Source organism: Fusarium fujikuroi, chromosome FFUJ_chr09 (genome assembly GCF_900079805.1).
Source record: "Fusarium fujikuroi IMI 58289 draft genome, chromosome FFUJ_chr09".
Taxonomy (NCBI): Eukaryota; Fungi; Ascomycota; class Sordariomycetes; order Hypocreales; family Nectriaceae; genus Fusarium; species Fusarium fujikuroi.
Genome location: NC_036630.1, coordinates 705,726 through 728,160, shown reverse-complemented (window position 1 = coordinate 728,160; position 22,435 = coordinate 705,726). Strand labels below are relative to the sequence as shown.

At 50.1% G+C, this 22,435-nt stretch overlaps 7 protein-coding genes; 4 read left to right on the top strand and 3 right to left on the bottom strand.

Annotated features, from left to right (window-relative positions):
* Nucleotides 1-3,006: 3,006 nt before the first annotated feature.
* FFUJ_09942 (uncharacterized protein) lies at nucleotides 3,007-5,065 on the top strand (the record flags this gene model as incomplete). XM_023568100.1 has 2 exons in its annotated part: nucleotides 3,007-3,270; nucleotides 3,323-5,065. The coding sequence occupies 2 exons, from the start codon at nucleotides 3,007-3,009 to the stop codon at nucleotides 5,063-5,065; spliced, it is 2,007 nt and encodes a 668-aa protein (XP_023435449.1).
* Nucleotides 5,066-6,225: 1,160 nt separating this feature from the next.
* FFUJ_09943 (related to PSF3-part of GINS, replication multiprotein complex) lies at nucleotides 6,226-6,819 on the bottom strand (the record flags this gene model as incomplete). XM_023568099.1 has 2 exons in its annotated part: nucleotides 6,226-6,720; nucleotides 6,778-6,819. 2 exons carry the CDS (start codon nucleotides 6,817-6,819, stop codon nucleotides 6,226-6,228), a joined length of 537 nt encoding a protein of 178 aa, XP_023435448.1.
* A 948-nt stretch (nucleotides 6,820-7,767) lies between these two features.
* Nucleotides 7,768-8,514, top strand: FFUJ_09944 (probable SOD2-superoxide dismutase (Mn) precursor, mitochondrial; the record flags this gene model as incomplete). XM_023568098.1 has 2 exons in its annotated part: nucleotides 7,768-7,894; nucleotides 7,949-8,514. 2 exons carry the CDS (start codon nucleotides 7,768-7,770, stop codon nucleotides 8,512-8,514), a joined length of 693 nt encoding a protein of 230 aa, XP_023435447.1.
* Nucleotides 8,515-9,115: 601 nt separating this feature from the next.
* Nucleotides 9,116-10,360, bottom strand: FFUJ_09945 (uncharacterized protein; the record flags this gene model as incomplete). XM_023568096.1 has 2 exons in its annotated part: nucleotides 9,116-9,927; nucleotides 9,985-10,360. The coding sequence occupies 2 exons, from the start codon at nucleotides 10,358-10,360 to the stop codon at nucleotides 9,116-9,118; spliced, it is 1,188 nt and encodes a 395-aa protein (XP_023435446.1).
* Nucleotides 10,361-11,322: 962 nt separating this feature from the next.
* Nucleotides 11,323-13,851, bottom strand: FFUJ_09946 (probable trehalose synthase; the record flags this gene model as incomplete). XM_023568095.1 has 7 exons in its annotated part: nucleotides 11,323-11,941; nucleotides 11,989-12,115; nucleotides 12,167-12,533; nucleotides 12,587-12,789; nucleotides 12,847-13,127; nucleotides 13,191-13,576; nucleotides 13,741-13,851. 7 exons carry the CDS (start codon nucleotides 13,849-13,851, stop codon nucleotides 11,323-11,325), a joined length of 2,094 nt encoding a protein of 697 aa, XP_023435445.1.
* Nucleotides 13,852-17,503: 3,652 nt separating this feature from the next.
* On the top strand, nucleotides 17,504-19,210 carry FFUJ_09947 (uncharacterized protein; the record flags this gene model as incomplete). Its single annotated transcript, XM_023568094.1, has 1 exon — nucleotides 17,504-19,210. One exon carries the CDS (start codon nucleotides 17,504-17,506, stop codon nucleotides 19,208-19,210), a length of 1,707 nt encoding a protein of 568 aa, XP_023435444.1.
* Nucleotides 19,211-20,884: 1,674 nt separating this feature from the next.
* On the top strand, nucleotides 20,885-22,132 carry FFUJ_09948 (probable flavohemoglobin; the record flags this gene model as incomplete). XM_023568093.1 has 2 exons in its annotated part: nucleotides 20,885-21,067; nucleotides 21,107-22,132. The coding sequence occupies 2 exons, from the start codon at nucleotides 20,885-20,887 to the stop codon at nucleotides 22,130-22,132; spliced, it is 1,209 nt and encodes a 402-aa protein (XP_023435443.1).
* Nucleotides 22,133-22,435: the final 303 nt, after the last annotated feature.

Below are 22,435 nucleotides of genomic sequence, written 5' to 3'. Positions count from 1 at the left end.
TCTCAGCGATTGATTGCCTCGTTTTGCGTAAAGTGGTGGGTTGCGAAAGGAGATGGAGTGTGGGCTTATTCCTACAGGGATTCTTCCCGTTGGAGAATGAAACCAAGCCCGTTTGGAACGTCGCTGGTGATGGCATCCTTTTTTGTGAGAGCTCAGTTGTAAAAACGATGAAGATAAAATATCAGGAATATCGTCGTCACGATTGAAACGACCCCTGAGGATCTGGAGAAATCGATAACATTTTCTATCTTCAACCCCATGTTTTGTCAGATCAAGGGTTTTCAATTTATTTTCTCAGCTGAGTTTTTGTTAACACGTACGTCGGCGGCACATTATTGTTCCTGGTGGAAACGCCCAGTTTGAGAAGCAGGGAAAGATTTGGTGATCAGCGTCCCGCCGCTGCCAGCCGGCTCTTGGAATTAGCTTCTGCGCAATACCGTAGAAATCGAGATGATGATCTCGCCTACGAGATAATCTCATTAATCTCCCGTCTGTGTGTAATCATTGTCTCGAGCAGGGCTGAAAATAGCAACTTATCATCACTGGAACAACATCTCGGCACGCGAGTCAGGCCAGGGCTCGGAGTCTTGCAACCTACCGAGTGAGAACTCTTCAGATTGATGTGACGCAAGGCATCATTTATACACAGCAGAGCTGCAAATGATCCACTGTGCTATCACCACGGGAATATGCCTAGCAAGGTATGAAAATTTTAATTTCTGGATCATTTCATGGGCATCACGTTTCGTGTAATGTTCATCAAACTTACATTACCTCCCTCGTCGGGAATATCTTCAAACGGGCTAAAACAGAACAAGAGCCAACACAGACACAGACAAACTTTGATTCCGTCCGTGTCCTCTCCGGGAACTGACAGCAGGAGCTTGCAGCCGGTCAGAGAATCTAGCGGGTTAGCGCATGACATGTTTTTCACACCGCGCTTGTTGTGCTGTGTTGTAACTTTGAGTGCTGAGTGAGTGTGAGTGACTGGAACGATAGACGAATTGAATTGCCTGGTTTGGAATTCGTTTGCGCCTCTCGTGTCGGATCAGATCCGCCCTCCCCATGGTGCCCGCTCGGTATGAACGTTGTCACTGTCGTTTTTTGGAGGATGCGCCATGACATCTCAGTAGGCACTTTGGTCATGTTTTTTGCTTTTTCCTACAGTAGACTCGTAGTGCGTACCCTGTAGCCAGCCAGGATTGAAGTGATGCCGTCATGGCGTTGAAGCTTGAAGTTGGGATCTTGTGTCACGTTGCTTCTTCTTTTCTCCTTTCTGATGAGTGTTCGAATTCTTTTTCTTTCTGTTTTCTCATTGTCATGATGATGCTGTGCCGCTAATTACGTAGACTTGTTGAGAGGCGGCCGTCGGAAACTGAAAGAGAGAGGTGAGATGTCAGAAGATATGCGGCTTGCCGTCTGACTGACTGACTTTTCGGTGGAAAAGTCCTAGATTATGGGAATCAAGCACAGACAGATCCAAGTACCGTATGTAAATGCCCAAGTAAACAACGTAGACACAGCCCACCACTTTTGATGCAGCTGAGCCTCTTGCTTGCGATAACAGATGCCTCTTTTCAACGCATCTCGTGGACGGCATAGCATGGCATGGCATGGCATAGGTGAGTTGTACGCGCAACCAGAAACGCCGCTGGTAGTGGTCGCAGCAAGCCAGACCTGGGCAGAGAGTGTTCTGAGCTGCCAATCGCAGCGGTTCTATCAACGTTCACATCCACCGGGCGTGTCAGCGACAGGGGTCATGGAGTCGACTTGGCTTCTTTTGGCTCTCTTCTTTTTTTGGCATGAGACGCTACGCCGGGGGTTGTTTTATTAGCACCTCAGTTCAAGGTGATCCGATGGGGGTCTTCTTCAGCGGCCACCGAGCACTCCGATAGTGGGTGGTTTGTCGTTGCAGTTGACCGTTGGTGACTGGTCAGTGGGGGCCAACGCTGTACAAGGAGATGCCCACGCGCTGGAGCTGGGAGGTGTCAGTGAGTGAGCTGGCTAACTTTAGGTGTCGTCACGCGTGCCTTTGTGCCTTCCACCATTCCCTTCTGATACTGGCTTGGTCCACTTCGTATCCTGTCTCATCCCATTTTCAGTTTGTTTCAATCCATGGATCTCAACAACAACGGCATCTGTTGAAGAACCATCATCATCATCATCATCGTTATCTCCACAAGCTTCTTTTTTGCGACAAGTCTAATATCCTCTGAACTTGTTTGTATTGACACTCGATATTGTCTCTTTTCATCCCCTCATCTCGATGCAGACTCTGATCAGACCACTCGGGCACAATCACATACTTGACAGTCTAGAGGTCTGCCTAACACAACCAAATCGTCTTGGTTGATTGACTGATTGATTGATTGAGTGTCTGTTGAAACACACCACCAAAGACGCACGCTGCATCATCATCATCACACACCCATGCATGCCGCTGTATGCACTGCATTTTCAGCCAGAGCCAGGCCAAGCCTAATTAGACCGCCCACCCACAGCGCAGAGACCACCTACAGAGTCACAGACAGACAGACAGACAGATTTCTTCCTTTAACCTTACACACACCGCAGCGCAACACCCTTGAATATCCTTCCAAGATCCCTGCCATGATCCCTGTCAGGTCTGAGTGGGGATTGGAAGCCTCATCCTGAACGACTGGCCGCCTCTTCTCTCGATCCTGGCTCACTATTAATCCTCCATCCCATCCGCATCTCATTCACCTTCTTTTCTTCGTCTCGTCGTCTGTCCTCGACTACTCGCTACTATCCCACTTTTTTAATCTTTCGCCTGTGGCAAGCCGTTTTATCTTGTCCTCCCTCAACCATTCAATAAGCTCGCCTCGCTCCAGTTCTGTTCTCCAGCTTCCAGAACCCGCCCGCCTTACTTACACCAGAACATCTCATCGTATCAAGGCTATCCCGTCTCCGAATATCTCGCCTCGCCTCGCTAGAGACACAAAAAAGAAAAACACTATCGCAGCATCTACTATTCAGTTCAAAAGAATGAATTTAGAAAACGCCAATACTGTTCAGGAGCTTCAACGTCAGCTAGAAGCCGCCAACGCGCGGAATTCACAGCTCGAGCAGTTCGTGCAAAGTCAGTTCAGAGGAGATCCAACAGTCTTAAATCAAGTCGCACAAAATTTGTCTCTGGCTCAGCCCGGTTTCCAAATCCCTAGCCATGGCCTCTCAAGTGCACGAAGTAGTGGTCTCTCTCGTAGCAAGTCTACAATTACATATCCCACCCAAGTAAAGTCCGCCATCACGGTAATACACCCTAAGCCTTGTGCCATCTCCACCTTTCTGATAATCTCAATAGGAACGGCATAATGGCCTTCAGGCTCATAAGCGTGAGAGGAGAGCTTTCTCTCAACAGTCTGGCTCCGCTCTCCCCATGAGCCGCAGTGTCTCAAATCGTTCTGAATCTCACATGCCTTTCTCACAGACCGGCAACAGGATAGCTCCATTAAGTGCTTCCATGGATCGATTCAACTCTTCTCAAAATGAATCACCCAATCTTCCTCTCGAGGGTGTTTCGGATCGACTGCCCAGCGTCCAGGAGAATCAGCCTCTACTCAACATTGGCATGGACCCCGACGAGTTCTTGAAACAGTGGCCAGAGACAGCTCAGGTCCCTCAAAACTTCGACACATCATACTCCGGACTTCCATATAACATGGTGCAAGACAACTCATTCAGCAACCTCTCGTCAAATATTCCGTCCAGTTATCCCATGTCTTCTGCTTGCCCGTCAATGATTTCTGGTCCCTCTGCTGCCGAGGCTGCTAGCCCTTTGACCCGCCAGAATAGTTCTTTCGACAGCTATGGCGTCGGTATGGAGCGCCTAGAATCCTCGCAGTCCCAAGCCGATGCCCTCTTTGCTCCTGATCTGTCTCCCAGCTCTGTCAACATGTACCCCACTAGCAAGCAGTTCAACTCTGAGCAAGACCTCTTCGGTCTCGGTGCCAACCTTTCTGCTGTCAACATGCAGTATACCGACTCCAACGGCAACACCTTCATGACATCGCCAGAGTCCACCGACATGGAGCGATCTTGCTCCAACACCAGCATGTCTAGTGTCCGATCAAATGCTTCCAACCTCGAGCGACGCGCTAAGGAAGCTCGTGAGCGTGTCCTTCACTCAGGCAAGACTATCCAGCTCGCCCCGAAGCCCAAGGAGGAGGTCGCCAAGGCTGAAGCTGTTGCCGCTGCCAACAAGGAGGCCAAGCTTCCTGTCAACAAGAGCAACTACCAGCGACCTAAGCATCCCAAGGTCTACTGCACCCAGTGCACTGAGCATCCCGATGGCTTCCGAGGTGATCATGAGCTTCGCCGACACGTCAACGCCAAGCATGAGGGCACTGTCAAGAAGTTCGTCTGCCGTGACCCTGCTACTGTCGGCATCGAGAGTAATGTCAAGGCCGTCAACCCGTTGTCCAAGTGCAAGGCATGCGTCTCCGGCAAGGAGTATGGTGCTTACTACAACGCCGCCGCTCATCTTCGACGCACCCACTTCAAGCCCAAGACTCCCCGTGGCAAGAAGGGTGCTAACGGTGATGAGAAACGAGGTGGTAAGGGCGGTGGTGACTGGCCTCCCATGAACGATCTCAAGGCTTGGTTCGTTGAGAAGAAGGTCAAAGTTGACCTAAATGACTCTCCCATGGCTGAGCAGGACGATGTTGATGAGATGGCCGACGACAACATGGACGGTTCTGGCATGCCTCATCAGATGGACATGTTCCAGGGCATTGGTAGCAGCATGGCACCCTTCAACATGGAGACTGGCTATGATCTTACCGTCGATGGCACTGCCGACCCTGCCATGATGGCTAGTGTCAATGGCGAACTTGGCATTCCCGCTCCCATCTCGTCTGCCTCTGGTAACTTTGGTTACTCCCCTTTCAACGGGTCTCCTATCGGCCTTGCTGACAACTATGCCTTCTCCGAGCATGCCACTTCGGCCTATGGCTCCAACCTCTCATCTACCAACACCATCACCCCTGCCAACTTTCAGGACATGTCTCACATGAGTATGGCTGACAATGCCCTTTGGGCAGCTTGAATCTTTGGAGCATGAGCAACGATGATGAAGGTTGACTTCTAGTATCGCTGTTATCCCTGCTCCACCGGTTGACGTGCTACCGATATCGATCTCAGAGTCGAGTCGTCTCTCAGCACCTCGCGCCCCAAGGGATGAGGATTGCATAAAGAAGAAAACCTATAAAAATCAACAAAAAAAATCCACGCGTCCGAGCCCGAGTCCAAGATGAGTTGATACGATAATGGCTCATCAGACTGTTATCTCCGCTCGGTGTGCTGTTCTGGCGAACACGCACAAATATTTCCATAGCAAGGATCCTCTTGCTTATGTTTCGACTTGCCTTCTCACACATAATGATTTTCAGGAGAGTCCGCTTTATGATTGCTGCTGTTTCTTATTTCTTTCAACTTTTCGTTACTCTTTTCTTCAACTTCCTTTTTCTCTACTGTCACGGCGTCGATGTTTACAACCTTTTCTCTGGTTTATTTTCAGCGAGTCCCTTGGCAGACTAAACTGGTGGATACGTTTCAAACCTGGCTGTGTCCCTAGATGGGCGGCCAAACGAGGTTCGACTGCTTGAGCGGTGCGACACCTATACGTTTATTCTCGACGCGATCGAAAGTGCTTCGTCGCGTGGCTACGATACATACTGGGCCGGGTACGGTAACTGGTGGGAGACTTTCCCAGGAGAGGAAAAGAGGAGTCGGTTGCATTTTTATTACAATTTCTATCCTGTACATGACAAAGGATGTGTGAGCTTCCGAGCATGGTGTTTTCATCGGGAATTGCTAGCGCTCAGCGCTGCGTTCTTGGGTACTTAGAAGGACTGGGAAATGGTGTTCAGGGAGATATATCTAGCTATTATTGGGGTTTTTGTAGAATCTGAAGGGCATGCTGGGAAATGCCGGGCTTGTCGTTCCGTTCGGTTGGAACATTACTGAGCGGTTGGATGGATTAGTACCGTTTGCCTACGGATAGGAGAACCTCGGCTGGCTTCAAGGCGTAGGAGTCGGAGTCAGTAATAGACCGTGCTGGAAATGCACGCTTTTATCCCTGAATATTCTCTCAACTGCGAAGCCTCTTGTGACGTGACTGAAGATCATGGTTCATGTCTGTGTGTATTTGTGTTCGTAGACGCGTAGTGCCGTGAGGCAACTCATGGGTATCTTAAATCCTCCAACTCATGTCTTCTTGACCTTATCAGTCCACTCCTTGGCTCCTTTAACACCCTCATGTCCCCTCCTAAACAACCCCCTCTCCCACTCCTCCAAACCCCTCAAAAACTCCTCCCCATTGCCCCCCACCGCCTCATCAGCCTTTCTAGCATGAAGACCAACCTCACCCGCCCTCACAACAAATGTCTTTCTCAAAACCTCGGCTATCTCCTTCTCGTCGAACAACTCTAGCATTTTGACGCCGACACCGTAGAAGTGAGGACTTTGGTCGCGGAGGGGAACGGCGCGCGGATCAGCTTTCAGAGCGGCGAGGACAGTGGTTGAGAGGCATGGTGGGAGGTTGAGGCTTAGGGGCGCGGAGGAGTTGGCTGTTGAGGCGAGGGCGAGCATTTCGGCGAGCCAGAGGGGGAGGGTTAGGGGGGTTTGGGCTTTGAGGCCGTGGGGGGAGTTGTCGAGATGGCCGAGGTCACGAACGTCGATTTCGAAGTGGCAGGGGACTTTCTGCAGATTGTTAGTTTTGTATTTGTGATTGTTGGGTACATGGCGTGGGGGAAATACCTCTGCATCCGTGAGGATGGCGTCAATGTCGTAGTACGACATCTTTGCTGTGTTGTAACTTTTGGTGTATGCTTGAGGGAGACGCGTAGAGTGGATTGGCGATAATTACATGGACGCGCCGATGACATAATCTTCAACTTGACTACCCTGCACCAGAAGGAACAACATCTTGATCAAGAACAAATAACAAACAGCTTCTCATCCATTGGGCTAGAATAGAAATGTGACAATTGATTCCATACTTAGCCGACGTTGCATGCATGGCCCGCCAACATTCACGAGGTCCTCTTTTGCGTCATTAGCATCTCAGACTTCGCTAGTCCGAGATCGGCGATCTCGGAGAAATGGGAGGTTGATACTGGAATACCCGGGTTATTGCTTTGAAGAAGAATGGAATCAAAGATTTGATTGTTGATGTCGTGTCGCTGTTCGGTGTTTGGAGAAGACCGAGCTGGGTGACCCAAAGTTCATGATTGATACTGATGTCTAGTTGAGCTGCACCAACCTCATCAACAAAGAGATTCAAGCAATTGAAGCGTGAGAATGAGAAAGAATGATGATAATCAGTCAGATCATGTCCATCAGATCCAAAAGGAAATACCCAGAAGACCATAGACACTGTAACCCAACATCTTCCATCTTGTTTTACTGTATAAAGCCACAACACTAGCCACTAAAGCAAAGCCTCAGATCAAGTCAAGCTCTCCCAAATATGACGACAGATTGATCCAAGCTCCCCCATTCGGCAGACCCGACATTGCCGTCCCGATCAGCTCTTTAACTAACCAACCCCTCCCTCCGCTCGACTCGACTCTCCTCGACTTTTTTTTGACATCATCGTCAATTCCACTATCACAAGCTTGCCTATAATACTGTGAGTTCTTCCACTATCCATCTAGCACATGCCAAGCAAACTGTTTTGGTTTTGTTGTTCAATTCTCAACCTCAAACTCAATTAACTGATTCATTGCTAACATCAACAGCTTCGAAATGGCTTCCGCTCTCCTCCGTTCAACTCCCGCCCTCCGCGCCGGTCTGCGCGCCCGCTCAACTCCCCTCGCCGCCATGGCCACAACCAGCTTCGTCCGCAACAAGGCCACCCTCCCCGATCTTCCTTGTACAGCCCCTTCAACCCCCACAATCCTCGACCTTCACAGCTAACAAAGCCCAGACGACTATGGCGCTCTTGAGCCTCACATCTCCGGCCAGATCATGGAGCTTCACCACTCCAAGCACCACCAGACCTACGTCACCGGCTTCAACAACGCTACTGACGCCCTCGCTGAGGCCCAGCACAAGAACGACGCCAAGGCCGCTGCTGCCCAGGCTCCTCTGATCAACTTCCACGGCGGTGGTCATGTTAACCACTCTCTCTTCTGGGAGAACCTTGCTCCCAATGGCAAGGGCGGTGGTGGTGAGCCCGAGGGTAAGCTTCTGACTGCTATCAATGAGGACTTTGGCTCCTTCGACTCTTTCAAGAAGCAGACCAACGCTACCCTCGCTGGTATCCAGGGCTCCGGCTGGGCCTGGCTCGTCAAGGACAAGAACTCTGGCACTCTGTCCATTGTCACCCGACCCAACCAGGACCCCGTCACTGGCACTCTTGAGCCTCTTCTTGGTATTGACGCCTGGGAGCACGCTTACTACCTCCAGTACCAGAACCGCAAGGCTGAGTACTTCAGCGCCATCTGGGAGGTTATCAACTGGGGCACTGTTTCCAAGCGATTCGAGAAATAAATATGTTCGTGTTAGCTAAGTTGTAAAGCTCGAAAGGGTTGGTGGGGAAAATAGCGATAACGTGTACGCAACCAAGGTCGACGTTTCGTCACCATGCGTCACCTGTTTGTTTGTCAAGATACCGAATGTATAGTACCTTGAGGTTTAATGAGAGAACTTGAAAAGAGTAGATATGTACAGTCTCCAGGAGGCAAGGAAACGAGACGTATGTTCTTAGTAATGAAGCCTCAGGTTAGGTTAGTATATCTTAGGACGACTTCAGGCCAGTTATCTTTCAACACTTTTATTAAATATCAGAAGTTTCCCAGCTCCCCACTGGGCCTTCAACTTGGGCCTACAATATCTGATACCGCCACCCATGATCATGTGTTTCCACCATCACATCCCATAGGGATTCGCCAAACCAGGAGTCGTGACTCTTTTCGATAGCCATGATCAATCAGCCCACACATCTTCAAGATATAAAACTTCATCATTTGCTGGAAAATATACCGATTCCTTCCGAGGTTGGTCGCGTGTTGCATCCACTCGATATCAGTAAGAGTTAAAAAAGTTGCCTTGGCTTGCGCAAACAAAATCACCATGTCGCAGGCCTCCAAACTCAGGGCTGCTGACATCTCGCAATTCCTTGGTAGGCCGCCAACTCAGCCGGGAACTCCTCGTCAAAGATCTCAGCTGCGTAACTGTACCAGTCACTGTTCGCCTCGGAAGTTCTCGCCTCGAAGAACCGCGCGTACTCCCACCAAACTGGATACTGTCCTGCACAGTCCCAACCAAGGATCCAGCTGATAAGGTTGTTGGAGACAACAATGTTCTTGGGGCACAAGGCCCCATGGGTGAGCACTGAAGGATAGTCAACCCGAAATTGAGAGATCAAGGCCTTGGACACAGCCTTGGGCACCGACTCATACAAAGTTGACATGAGAAGTGCCATGAACTGCTTCTGGTTGGGGCTTGGACGAATTGCGTAGTAGGTATGGTCAGGATGCTTGTCCTGAAGCAAGGTGTAAGTTCCTGACTCGATAGATCCTAGGGGAAAATTTGGCTTCTGCATGCTCTCTACCCGCATCTTGTGGAGGAGGTTGCGGAGTTGCCTGGCGTACATATACTTGTCACTCTTTGTCAGTCTAGGCCAAACATCCTCAAGCAACTCGCCAATCACGGTGCGGTTAATGGCACCGTCTGAAGAAGAGATGTCCTGATCATGAAGGGACAGAGGGAGAGCTCGAGTATGGCCCAGCATGGACAGTCTCTCATGCTGGACCATTCCAGCATCGGAGATGAGAAAGGTATATGTCTTAGGTTTGCCAGGTGCATCATTCTTCTTGGTAGGAGCGGCCTGCAAGCAGAGGGTCAAGTTTCGGTTTCGCAAGAGTGAAGTCAGGTACTGAGTGGAGTCGTCTGGCATAGGAGCTACGCATTCAATCAGTGCCTGTGAACCTGGCTGGGATGGCTTGCATTCTTGCTTACCAAGACCAAGGGGATGAACATCGGTGTAGTACTTTGCTGCGGGAGTGATTCTTGGCTTCTTGTCCTGCTTCACACGCTTCTCCTTGGCTTCCATCATGAGCTCGCTGATGGACCGTTTGAAGGAACCTCCATCAGATTTCTGAGAGCCCCGGGAGGAACGGTTAGACCAGTCACCCAAGGCATCTCCATTAGCGCCTGTGACCTTGAAAGGAGCCAAAGACCCCTCTCTCTTGATATGAAGGGGCGGCTTGGGAGACTTCTCTCGAGGAGCCTCAGCGAGCATCTGAACCCGCTCAGGATTCATCGCAGTCACATCAGGCGCGGGTGGAACAGAAGGACCCGAAGCTGGATCCGGAGCTGGACCAGAGGCAGACATGTCCAATCAGTTAGTTGAAGGACTTTCCAGATTGCAGAAAGATCTGTAAGTAGTGAGTGGCCCCGGAAGCTGATAGAGATGGCCAAAGACCATCAAAGAGCTGATTTGAATCGTAGCACAGGAATACCTTTGTGCATGACAAACGGGAACAACAAACGGGAAGTCAACCCGAGAATGAGGCGATGAGAGGTAAACAAAAGAAAAGAAAAGAAAACAAAGATTTTAGGCCGGTGTCGTCATCTAAAGGTCCCTTCCTCTGAAGTGAGTCGCAAACGCAACTGCCTCGCAACTGCCTGGCACTTGCGATTGAATAACTGTGCCAGTCCCCTCAGTCCATGAAGCACCCAATCAAACACATTGAAGCCCAATAGTGTACAGTCAAATGAATTGATTGCTTCTGAATCATTGTGATAAGGATTCGTGGTTGACGAAATCCAGAAGGTACATAGTATGTAGGTACCTAAGGCCTGTGATTACCTGCTAAGTACAGACCTCGTGTGATGTTGGTTGAATATGATAGAAAGACCAAGCCAAAGCATGATATTGTAGCATAGACTGGACTTCTTCTCTTGTATTAGTAACAGTTGTTAATGAGAAAAATGAAAGGGTGTGCGATCCTGTGCCGACTGTCAGAGTCATCGGACAGCCATGGACTGGCAGCAGTTGAAATCTCAAAGGAACAGGCCTCTACACTCACAGTAACTTCTAGAGAAAGCGGCACTGGTCGACGTAACATAATGCTATTTCATAAGCCCAACATAAATCTGATACTAATATAAGAGGAATTCGTTCCCGACCATATGGCCCAACATTTCATACATAAGCCTATCGTAGTCATGAACAACATTTCTAACAATCCTTTGACCTCAAACATATAAGCCTCTATCCCCCCCTTTTTTTCTTACCCCAGACAGTTTCAGATAAAATGGAATCTAAGACAAGGAGCAACGGTGCTCAAGACATTACTCGCCGTTTTCCTGGACCGGCTCCTCTTCCTTTCGCTGCGTGTAATGGCGAGGAAGACGATTCTCGCCCTCAGTGTAAGGGAAACCAGCCTCTTCACGAGCCATGTCGTTTACCCACTTCTCATTACCTTTGAGGCCAGGGTTGCAGCCCAGCTCCTGGCACTTAGCAGCCAAGTAGAACCAGCCAAGAGCATTTCCGACAGTACCGACCTCGTCACTGACACCGTTCTTAGCCTCACGAGACATCCTGGAATGGAGCTCATGATCAGTGTAAAGGTCCATGAGATGTCCAGCAACGGTCTTGTAGTCGCCAGGGGTAACGAGAAAGCCATTGACCTTGTCCTTGACCTGAAGGGGAATGCCGCCTTCATTGGAGACAATCACAGGGACTCCGGCGTGAAGAGCCTCAGAGACCTTGATTTCGAAACCCTCACGAGTGGACAACTGGAGAATAACGTGGGCATTGGCAATGACCATGTTAAGAAGCTGGTCGTTGGCGTCCAGGCGCATGACGCTGACGTCGTCGAGGAGGTGAGGGTAATGATCTTCAAGTTGGGCCATGGTCTGATCAAAGATGATGGCACCATCTGGGTCATCAATGGAACCATTACCGCAGCTGTCAAGGTTAGCAGCAGTTCTGACATTGGAACATCATTGACTTACACAACGAGCTGAGGAACATCAGAAATGTTAGCCTCATCACAACGGCGGCGAAACTCAGCATATGAGTCGATGACAGTGGGGATACCCTTGGCTGGGTCGAATCGAGCAACTTGAGCAATGTACTTGCCTGTAGATTGATGTCAGTTGTTTGCTACCAAGCGATGAAAAGTCGTCTTACGGTTGGGCCAATCGAGCTCAGTCATTCGCTGATTTCGGCACTGTTGGTTATAAATATGAGCGTAGTAGCCGGTATCCCACTTGTTCATGTGTTTGTTGAGGCCGTCAATCCAGTCGGTGGTAGCGGGGAGGTAGACGACCTTCTCCTTGGGAACCGTGTGAGGCACAAACTTGGGGATAGGGTGGCTGATGAACAAGTCGGACTCTTTGATGTTGCTCCAGAGGTAGTTCCAGATGTCATTCTGGGGAGAACCGTCAATGGCGACGAGATCGCTTCGGATCTGAATGTGAGATCGGTACAAGATAGGGCGATCAGGTGTGATTCTCTTGATCATGGGGACGAGGCCAGGCATCTGAGGGTCGTCGATCTACACCGGTCGTTAACTTGCGTGATCCCAATCTTGTGAAACAATTGACCTACAATGATGACATCGGCACCGCCATCCTCAGGAGGACGCAGAGGTCCACCCTCAGACAGCCAGTATCGCTTGGCATTGTCCTCAATCCAGTCAGTGATAGCAGCCTTTTCGGCGTCCGAAATGCGCTGGTCAGGGTGACTGACACCCTGGAGAATGTTGTGCTGATTCTTCGTGATTCGGAAAACGCCAGGTCGCGGCTTGGGGACTAGGATCGAGTTAGAATCGCGTGATCGCTGACATTTTCTGGAGTGTTTCTACATACCATACCAGGTCACATCAACACCCAAGAGACGGCTGAGACGGACAAGAGCGTGGCGCATAAGAGCGACACCACCACCCTGGGGAGTAGCACTGAAGAATGCAATTTTAGTCTTCTTCTCTCGGAGCTTGTTGGCATAGAACTGCATAGCACCCCATGTGGCGCTGGAGCAGGTGTCCTTGTGGTTTTGGAGGTTGGTGAGATGAACACGGAAACCAGCGTCTGTCTGGACAATACCGCGGTAGCCGACCTGCAGATGAGGAACGAGAGAAGGACCAAAGTTACTGAAGTAAATATTGTCAGTTGCCATCCACCCACGCGGACATTCGATTTTCTTCTCAACTTACAGAATACACTTGCGGGCCATGGAATCTGCTTGCTCATCAACGCGCTTGACGTCCCAGAAGTTCTTCTCCTTGGCTTCGTGGTCGGGTCGGAGCACAACAGGTACAATATCGAGGTCAAGCCAAAGGCGGGAGCACAGAGAAGGACTCATGTACTTGAGGGTGACGGGGAGACCAGCTCCAATGAACTTGACAAAGTTCTCATGCTCATAAGTCTCAACCTCGTTAATGATGTGATCAGCAATGAGATCCTGGCCCTCACGCATATCCTCGTCGAGGGAGATATGCTTGATGGAAAAATCATTGAGATAGACGGTGTCGTGGATAGCAAGTGCAATCACGGCGGTATGGTCATCGGCGAAAACGGCAGAGATTCCAAGGTACAGAGTCTACGGTTGAGCTACGTTAGTCGCTTCATGTGCTAAAGATGGGACTGGCCTCGGTCTCCATAATGCAGGGGTCTCAAGAGCTCCAATTGCTATGACGCAAGTTGTCATGAGAGATACATGATACGACGGAAACGGGAAGCACGGGAGATCAAGAGCAAACTTACCTGGAGAGGAGCATTGACGTGACCATCCTTCTCGACGAGAAGGCTCATCTGCCTCTTGCGGTGCGACGTAGCGCCCGTGGAAAACTTGCGGGTAGGCTTGTTGGAACTCATGATGGCAGCAATTGCAGCAATTGGCGGGGTATTGGTTGTAAAGGCGGGGTAGCAATTTGGTGCTAATTAAAAAAGTATGAGCTCTCTCTGTGACGTGAAGAGAAGAAAGCCCAAATGAAACAACTACGGATGGGTGTAAAAGAAGTGAGGAGAGTGAACAAGACTGCGGCTGGGCGGCAAGATATAGTCTTGGTACACCTCCTTGATCAGGTCAGACAGACAGACAACAGAAAGGCGGTCGTGAGTAGGAGGTCGGGATCGAAAGAGTAGTGGAGCTATAGTAACAGCTTAAACGTGGACGCCCCGGGTGAGGTGGCAGAGTATGAGGGATCGAAGGCCCTGAGAGATTCGTGTTGGCAGTGACCGAGCAGGGAAGCCAGACAATCTGCAGAAAAGAAGACCAGGTCAAGCTTGGCTGAGGTACCTGGTCAATGGAGGAGGCCCCGTCAGCGCGGGTCTCTGCAGGAGGTTGACGAGGGTGGTGATGTATGTACAGTACTTGACGGCCTCGTGTGAGACAAACAGACAAGGAAGCCGACTGGGGCGGGGAAGGGTTAAGAGACTGGGCGTGGGGTGAAGAGCCAGTTACGTTTGAGGAAACAAGGTGAGCAACTCGAGCAGGTGATGATTCTTCAAGGTGAGGAGATGAGTGGTGTCAGGGAATGGAAGACGAGGAGAAGCTTGGACAATGCTTCGTGATATCACGTTGACTCGTGTTTGGTTGAGGAGGCAAGAAGGAAAATTTGAATGAGGCCTTGCCCTTGCCGCCTTTGTGAGTTGCGAAGCCACGGGATGGATGGAAGCAGGAGCGGGCGTGAGAAAACTGCAGGTGGCACCTACTCCTTCTGCGATGGCCCGTCTAAGGTGCGTGTCAGTTGACAACGGGGTTTGCCCAATATCTTATCTCGGAAGCTCCCGTCAACCCCAAGGTAACAATTTTCTTGTTACCAACTGTAAACACGAAATGGAAACAAATTATCAAAGCCGAAGAGCCCGAGATCACGGAAAAGGGGGGGTCAGGAGAACGAGAGATGTAGGGCCAAGTGAGGTAATGGGGAGGTGGTCTGATATGCGCTATGAGATCACCGGATTTGGTGAATTGGATCGTGGACCTTGTTTGACTGTGGTGTTCAAAGAGTGAAGAAAGTGTGGTTGTGAATCACAACTTTCCTAGAGACAAAAAATTGAAAATATTCAAATCTAAGCGCTGCCAATGTGCTCGCTGCAGGTACGGCGTCGCATTCAGATGCTGTTGGTAAGTTTTGATGAAAGGGGACAAGGTGAGGAGAAGAGGGAAGAGTGGGAAGATGAGATGCGACAAGTGACATTCTGAACACTGCAGAAAGAAGGAAAAGAGGGACTCGGTGAGTTTTGTGAGCCCCCCAAGGGTGCAGCCACAGCATCACTCATTCTTGTTACTGTCCATTGAGTTGCTGTTGTGTAATGAGCTTCAAAGTATAATGCTGTCCCGCTTCAGGCTAGCCAGTTACTGGTTAGACACGCAGGCTTGGTGATAAACATTGCACAGGAAAGAATGTTGTTACGGGACTCTCAGAGCATTGCTTGTTGCGGTCGCTCTCAAAATGATCACAGGCAGTAAGATATGAGAGATCATTCTCCAAGTTTCTGCATATATTACCCGAATTACATCGGAGAGTTGCAAGACAGCAACGCAGGTAACCTCCGAATTGTATCTATTCTATTCTGTGGGGGTTTCATTGTAGCCACACCAAGAATGCTGCACCTTGGCGCTCGGCTGACACGAGATCAACTCTATATCTTCTTTCGGAAATCTAGGGTAAGTTTATTGGTCTGTTGCTTCAGCTGTCAACTGCTGGGCTGTCACCTAGAAAGTACACTACTGTAAGTGTTAACGGGCCCTAAAACGAGGTAGCGCTGCCGAACCCCGCGCTGTCGGTGGGGTCCGTCAATTCAATTGCGTGAGCTGCCCGGCCTGGGTAGGTATCGTTCCACGAGGCAAGTGTCCGGGGATACGTTTTCCGCACGCAGTTTCCTGCAGGCGGAAACAAGCCCCCCGACCCGCCGGTGAATCCCCCGCCGGCCAGGCCAGTTTTCAGGGCCCGGGGAAGCTATCCTCCAGGGCACCCACTCGACCTTGATAATGGATCCTCAACCATCTCGATGCATCATAGAACAATGGACCTCTCAGGCGATTATGCAAGGGACTTGTCTCTTCCTTGTTATCTATCCCTATCTACCTACTTCATCTTCAGCCTGAATACCAACTTATGTAGGTCAGTTCCAAGGATGCGGGTGGTGCTTAAATTTGGGGTGATTCAGAGTCAACCCAGGGTCTTTCGCCACTCAATTAATGATCGTACAATTTAAATCAACATGTTTGACAAAGAACTTCGCAAACATCCCTCAACACATGCTTCAGGGTCTCCGACTCGTAACTCAGCCTCAACATCTCTCCCAGACAACTCCCAGTCAACTTGACACCAGAACGAGTTACCTCGCCGAATACGTACTGCATTTCGTACGACCTCTGTACAGATCGTGGCTTGCTCATTTCTTCACCGTCTCAAGATTCGGTCAGCTGCCCTCCCAATCGTATGATGACCTTTCAGGCATCCTGAGCTTATGGCTGATCTCTTACCGAGATATCAATTATTCAATGCAAAGATTCATCATAGAAACTATCACTATCGAGCCCTAACATCCTTGATCGCTGACCGGCGGTGAGCTTGTTAGTTTGTAGAGGTGCCAATCACCCCACTACCGGCAGTACGCATGTGCCTCAGCAACATCTTCATTGGATCTGCTTTTGTACTGGATGTGTCGGACAAGGTCCCCCAACAGATCCAAAGCGGACGGGTGAGCTTCCGGACGCCGTGCAGAGATTACATGTGCTTCAATTCTCGAGTTTTACAGAAAAGGCGGCAGAACATAGAGCGGTGGAACCCACGATGCAAGTTCTGCATGTATCTGTACCGTCGAGCTCAGTGCAACCCTTGCTCATTGAGTGTGGTAACACATAACCCCATACTCTCATGCTTCAAAGTCATCATGGATTGAGACAGACCATGGTCCCTGAAGTCCCTGATAAAATTTGTGAATGGCATGAGGACACGCGGTCAGGAAATCATTGCTTGGCTGGGTAACCTCATGGACGTTTCAACACAATCACAACATTGGTACGAAATTGTTCCAAAGTCACAATGACTAACGAAGCGAGTTCGATTCATACGATACGTCAAGTTGCGATTTGAACTCTCTTTCGCAAGCATGCGGTTCGCCTCCAAAACCTGACATCACTGATGTGAGTGTCATGAAGAAAAAGGTGACCTTTCAAGTAGCCAAAGAGTGCTAACTTGAGCCAATTTGCCAGCAAAAATGACTTCCACCGGTCACTTAGTCAATGTCGGGCCTATTTCTCCAAAGAAAGCCGTTTCTTATCAATCTGGTGATGCTGCAACTATCTCCACTAAGATAAGATCGGTCTCCGACCATTCTTCGCAGGAGTGGGTTAGCAGCAACCGGCTAGTCGGGATCTACGATGTGACTGGCCGCGCGGCTGAAGACGTGTTCCCGGCATTTTCCAATGTTTGCTGATGTGAGGCATCCTGACCTCGGAGTCACGTAATACTCATTTCACAGGAAACAATACTCAGAATTTCAGCGATTTAGAATGGTTCCAAAGGCTTCGTTCGGGGTTTTGGGCGTTTTAGCGCTCGCTTCTGGTGTCGCGAGCGGCCGTGAAGGAATCCAACCAGAACACGAGTATGCCAAAGAGAGGGCGCATATGGTTTTTAATGCGATCCATTCCGCAGGTCGAGAATGGGGTTCTGCCCTGTACCATAATGGATTCGGCTTCTTTCCAGCTACTGTGCCCGAAGGCACCATATTTTACCACGGTTCTCGACAAAACGTAACCCCGACTGGGCCCGAGTGGTTGGCTTTTGACATCGAACACGCCGAAAACTTCGCGCGATCTTTCAAGTATCGGCCTGGTGGAAGACACCCTGGAGCGCCGCCAGGACCTCCTCCTGGCAAAAAGAAGCCAGATGCGGATAAGGGACAGACTGGAGAGAACGAAGACCGTCAAGAATTACGACGCCGCAGCGAGTACATAAAGACCGGCACTGGCAACGATCTGTTGGACAAGGTCGCTGACACAAAAGGGGATGACGATCCTGTCGTCGTGAGGGGTTACTTTCACACGTACCAGACAAATCGTGATCTCAAAGTTCTGGTGATTGATGGTATGAGTGCTGGAAAAACCGACATGGGCACACTCGATTCCCAAGATCTGGTCCTTCGCGAGAACAACACCAATAGGGGAAGTATGGATGAATGGAACCGAGCTAATGATTTGTGCAAACTGGCATCTGAATGGGGCATCGATGGTTTTGTTCGAATTGAGATTGGCATCGAAATTATCAAGTGTGATTTTGGGGAGAGCTTAGATCTGGTCAGCATGATGCGTACAGAGTTGATGGACCGTATCATGGGGAAATCCGGCTTGGCAACGTTCCAATTTGTGAGAGCGGTTGGTGAGCGATACGATGGTGTCGGAGCTAATCGACTTCGTATTGATTTCTCGTCAATGGTTTCCGGCCTCTTCTTCCCCATCAACATCTCCAGTACTGTCGTGGGGCGCCCAGATCTGAAGAGACTTGGTTCGGCAACTCTGGAGGAGCTCAAAGATGTCAAGGCGTATCTGGCCAACGTGTTGCGTCAGCCTCGGAGGTTTATCGTGGACTGGCAAGGCGTGACGGACCTAATCATCGCTCGTTACAGTAAGAGACTGGCACTTATGGTGCACGAACCGTTGCAGTCGCAATATTTCATCGATGAGGTCGAGGCTGCCACGTTGACCTGGTACAACGCGCCGCCATCACCCGATGATAATTCCATGGCAGACCAAAGAGAGGTCAATAGGACTGCCGATGCTATTGAACAATGCCGGGTGCACTACCTCCGGCCAGCCCTCAAAGCCAGGCAACAATGGAGTTTCGAAGATGAGTTGATTTACACATCTCTTGACGCGGTATTGGGCACTATCTGCCAAACGTTGTTCTCGGTCCGCAATGCCTTGCTCGAAGCATCCGGCTCGGACTTGGACGAATATAGGATCAGACTTGAGAACGAAAACAATACTGAAATGGAAAAAGCGATCAGTAGTGGTCGAGCAGTGATTCGGGCACTGATGAGCGATCTGGGTTGGTCAACCTGGAAGAAGCCACAGCCCTGTCAACCAGATGAGGTCAACACGATTGCTATGTGGCCGTTTGGAACCAAAGAAGACCATTGGCACCCCGGATGCCGTTCAATCGAGACAGTGCAACAGCCCGGTGATAGTTATTGGTGGAACCGCAGACCTCGCAAGGTATAGCCTCATCTCAAAGCCATTCGGCCGCGATGACGGGATCTCGTCGGTTTTTTACGTTAGTTGCAGCGTTGCCATCTGTTGCAAAAGAGAATGGCCGACGCTTCCGCCTTCACGGAAGATGTTTGCCAGCTGGCAGTGAATTGAGCGATTAGACAACTCTGACAATAATACCCAACACATTCATTAGCGAATCCAAGAAGGCAGTGATGTTCAGGGCTAATGCAAGGAGCCAACATTAAAATTTGGTCAAAAAGGTGAAATAGATCAGATCATACGACCACGCCAGGAGTCGAACCTTTTGGAGATGTTAGTGCCTGGATGCGGAGAAGCTCGTTTGAATGAGAACCTACCTGGAATCTCTAGAGAATTCGGGAGATCTGGAACCGAAATCTAGCGCCTTAGCCATTAGGCCACGCGGCCGATGGGAATTCTCACGAGAAAAAAGATTTATGAGCCCTGCTTGGCATCATGGTGGAGTTGTTGACATGTTTGTGGGTTGTGCCGTTGCAGTGGGTATCATGAGTGGGGGATGAACTGAGGCGATCCATTGACCAACGAGAGACGAGCAATTGTCAAGCAGAGCGGAATAGTTCCTTTGTCTGAACAACCCTTTTTCAGCTTTCATGCCAAGATATGCATCAAGGTCATGACGTGGGATGGAATAGACAGACCTGTCATGCCTTACAAGTCACAAGGAGACACAAACTGAGGAAGCTCTACGTGTTACTCCACCAAGATCCAGGTGCTTATCAATCTTGCAGCAATGATTCGCGCGGTGGGATTCCGCCCCCTGCAAATGCGACTCTGGATTGACGACAAAAGTCAGATGTTTTGTCGATGCTAGGAATTTACAGTCTCGACCCGTTGCAGCCGCAAGAGCCGTTCCGAACTATCTTCGAGAACCCGGGGTGATCCGAAGCTTATTTACAGGTGTCAGCCCACTCTTTGTCACAGGTTTCAACGTTCCAAGCTCGTGGCATCGAAAATTTAAGGTCAAGAGCTGGGTATTTCCGCATCTCCGTCAAGTGCAAGACTTTTCCCTGGGCAATTGAGGCCTTTCAGCACGAAATAGCTGACCTGTTTGAGCAATTGACTGCCAGACAACTCAATGCAACGTATGCAAAGCCATGACACAAGGGTATTTGATCGTCTCTGCTCTACCCTGCCTCTCCCAAACTTACACGCAAGACGGCGGGGCATTAGCATGAAAGGAACGTCAAGCCTGGGGATATAGTTGGGCCCTGCATTTCCATCAGTCTGGATCCGACGAAACATATTAACGAATGCAGTAACTAACATAAAAAACGGTATCCAAAAAAAGAAGCCCCAACGCCAATCCCGGTAACGTGCGGCTCACCCCGCGGAGATGCTCTAACCAAAACCATCAGACCACTATCAAGATCGGACCGTGATCCAGGAACCCACACGGCGAACGGCGCTGTATTCGGGTCCATGAGCTATTCTTTTCGCATGGCATGATGCTTGGCCTTGAGAGTCATGAAGAGCGTAATGTTCTTTCTCCGCGCCATGACTGGTTCTCCGGCCTGGTATATAAAGAGTCTAAAGGTTGGCCAGTTTGACGACATTATTCTCGGCATCATCTAGTAGATCAACACTACAACAACCTCTCAACTATTCCTCACATCTCTTCAACGCCAGATAAACAAACAGTACACAATGGCTCTCACCGCAGCACAAGTAGCAATTGTGAAGTCAACTGCTCCCATCCTGAAGGAGCATGGCAAGACTATCACCACCACTTTCTACCGCAACATGCTCGGCGCTCACCCTGAGCTCAAGAACTACTTCTCTCTACGAAACCAGCAGACCGGAGCTCAACAAGCCGCTCTCGCCAACTCTGTCCTCGCCTACGCTACATATATCGACGACCTTGGCAAGCTCTCCCACGCCGTTGAGCGCATTGCTCACAAGCACGTTTCTCTTTTCATCAAGCCAGAACACTACCCCATCGTTGGCACACATCTCATCGGTGCCATTGGCGAGGTTCTCGGTTCTGCTTTGACAACTGAGATCAAGGACGCTTGGGTTGCTGCTTATGGCCAGCTCGCTGATATCTTCATCCAGCGCGAGGGTCAGATGTACGAGGCTGCAGGCGAATGGAACTCGTGGCGCAAGTTCAAGATTGTCAAGAAGGAGGCTGAGAACGACTCTGTTACTAGCTTCTACCTTGAGCCTACTGATGGCAAGTCTTTGCCCAAGTTCCTCCCCGGACAATACGTCAGCGTGCAGATTCCCATCCCTGAGCTTGATGGTCTTCTCCAGAGCCGTCAGTTCAGTCTGAGCGAGGCTCCTGGCACCGGCCACTACCGCATCAGTGTCAAGCTTCAGGGTCCTACTGAGGAGCCTGCTGTTGAGGATCTCGCTGCTGGCAAGATTGCTGGTCTTCTCTCCACAAGACTTCACAACCGTTACAACGTCGGTGACGAGCTTGAACTGAGCCCTCCTGCTGGAGAGTTCTCCCTCGACCCTACCGACACTTCTGCTGCCAAGAAGCCTCTTGTTCTCCTCTCCGCTGGTGTTGGCGCCACTCCTCTCGTCTCCATCCTCGACTCAGTTCTCCAGTCCCCGACCGCCTCACGACCCATCACCTGGATCCACGGTGCTCGCTACTCTGGCTCTACCTGCTTCGTTCCCCATGTTCTCGACTCTGCCAAGAAGCACGAGAACATCACCGCCAAGATATTCCTCGAGGACGTCAAGGAGGGTGACCAGTACGACTTCAAGGGCGAGATCGACCTTGCCAAGCTCCAGAAGGAACAGCTTCTCCAGCTCGACAACGCTGATGCTGAATACTACATCTGCGGACCTGAGGACTGGATGGTCAATGTCAGGGCATTCCTCGAGGAGAACGGTGTTCCCCGTGAGCGCCAGCACCTCGAGCTCTTCAAGACTGGTGATATTTAAAAAGTGATGCGCTGCATATGATGGGTTTCCTTGTATTTGATCGGTTCATTGTCTGGCATGTCGAGGGCGTTGAGGATCTGCTGTGCTTTTTTGCAGCGGTATGTTTTGTTTGCTCAGATTGAAGAAAGAGTGCATATACTAGATACCAGATGCCACCCTCAAAAACAAAAAAGAATTATTCAACCTAATCTTCATTCGCTTCTGGCTCGATAGTATCCGACGTGAAGAACTTAAGAGTGTGTCTTGGTAAATAGCCGACGTGTTAGTATCACATGTAGTACAGTGAGACGAGCCACGAGTAAA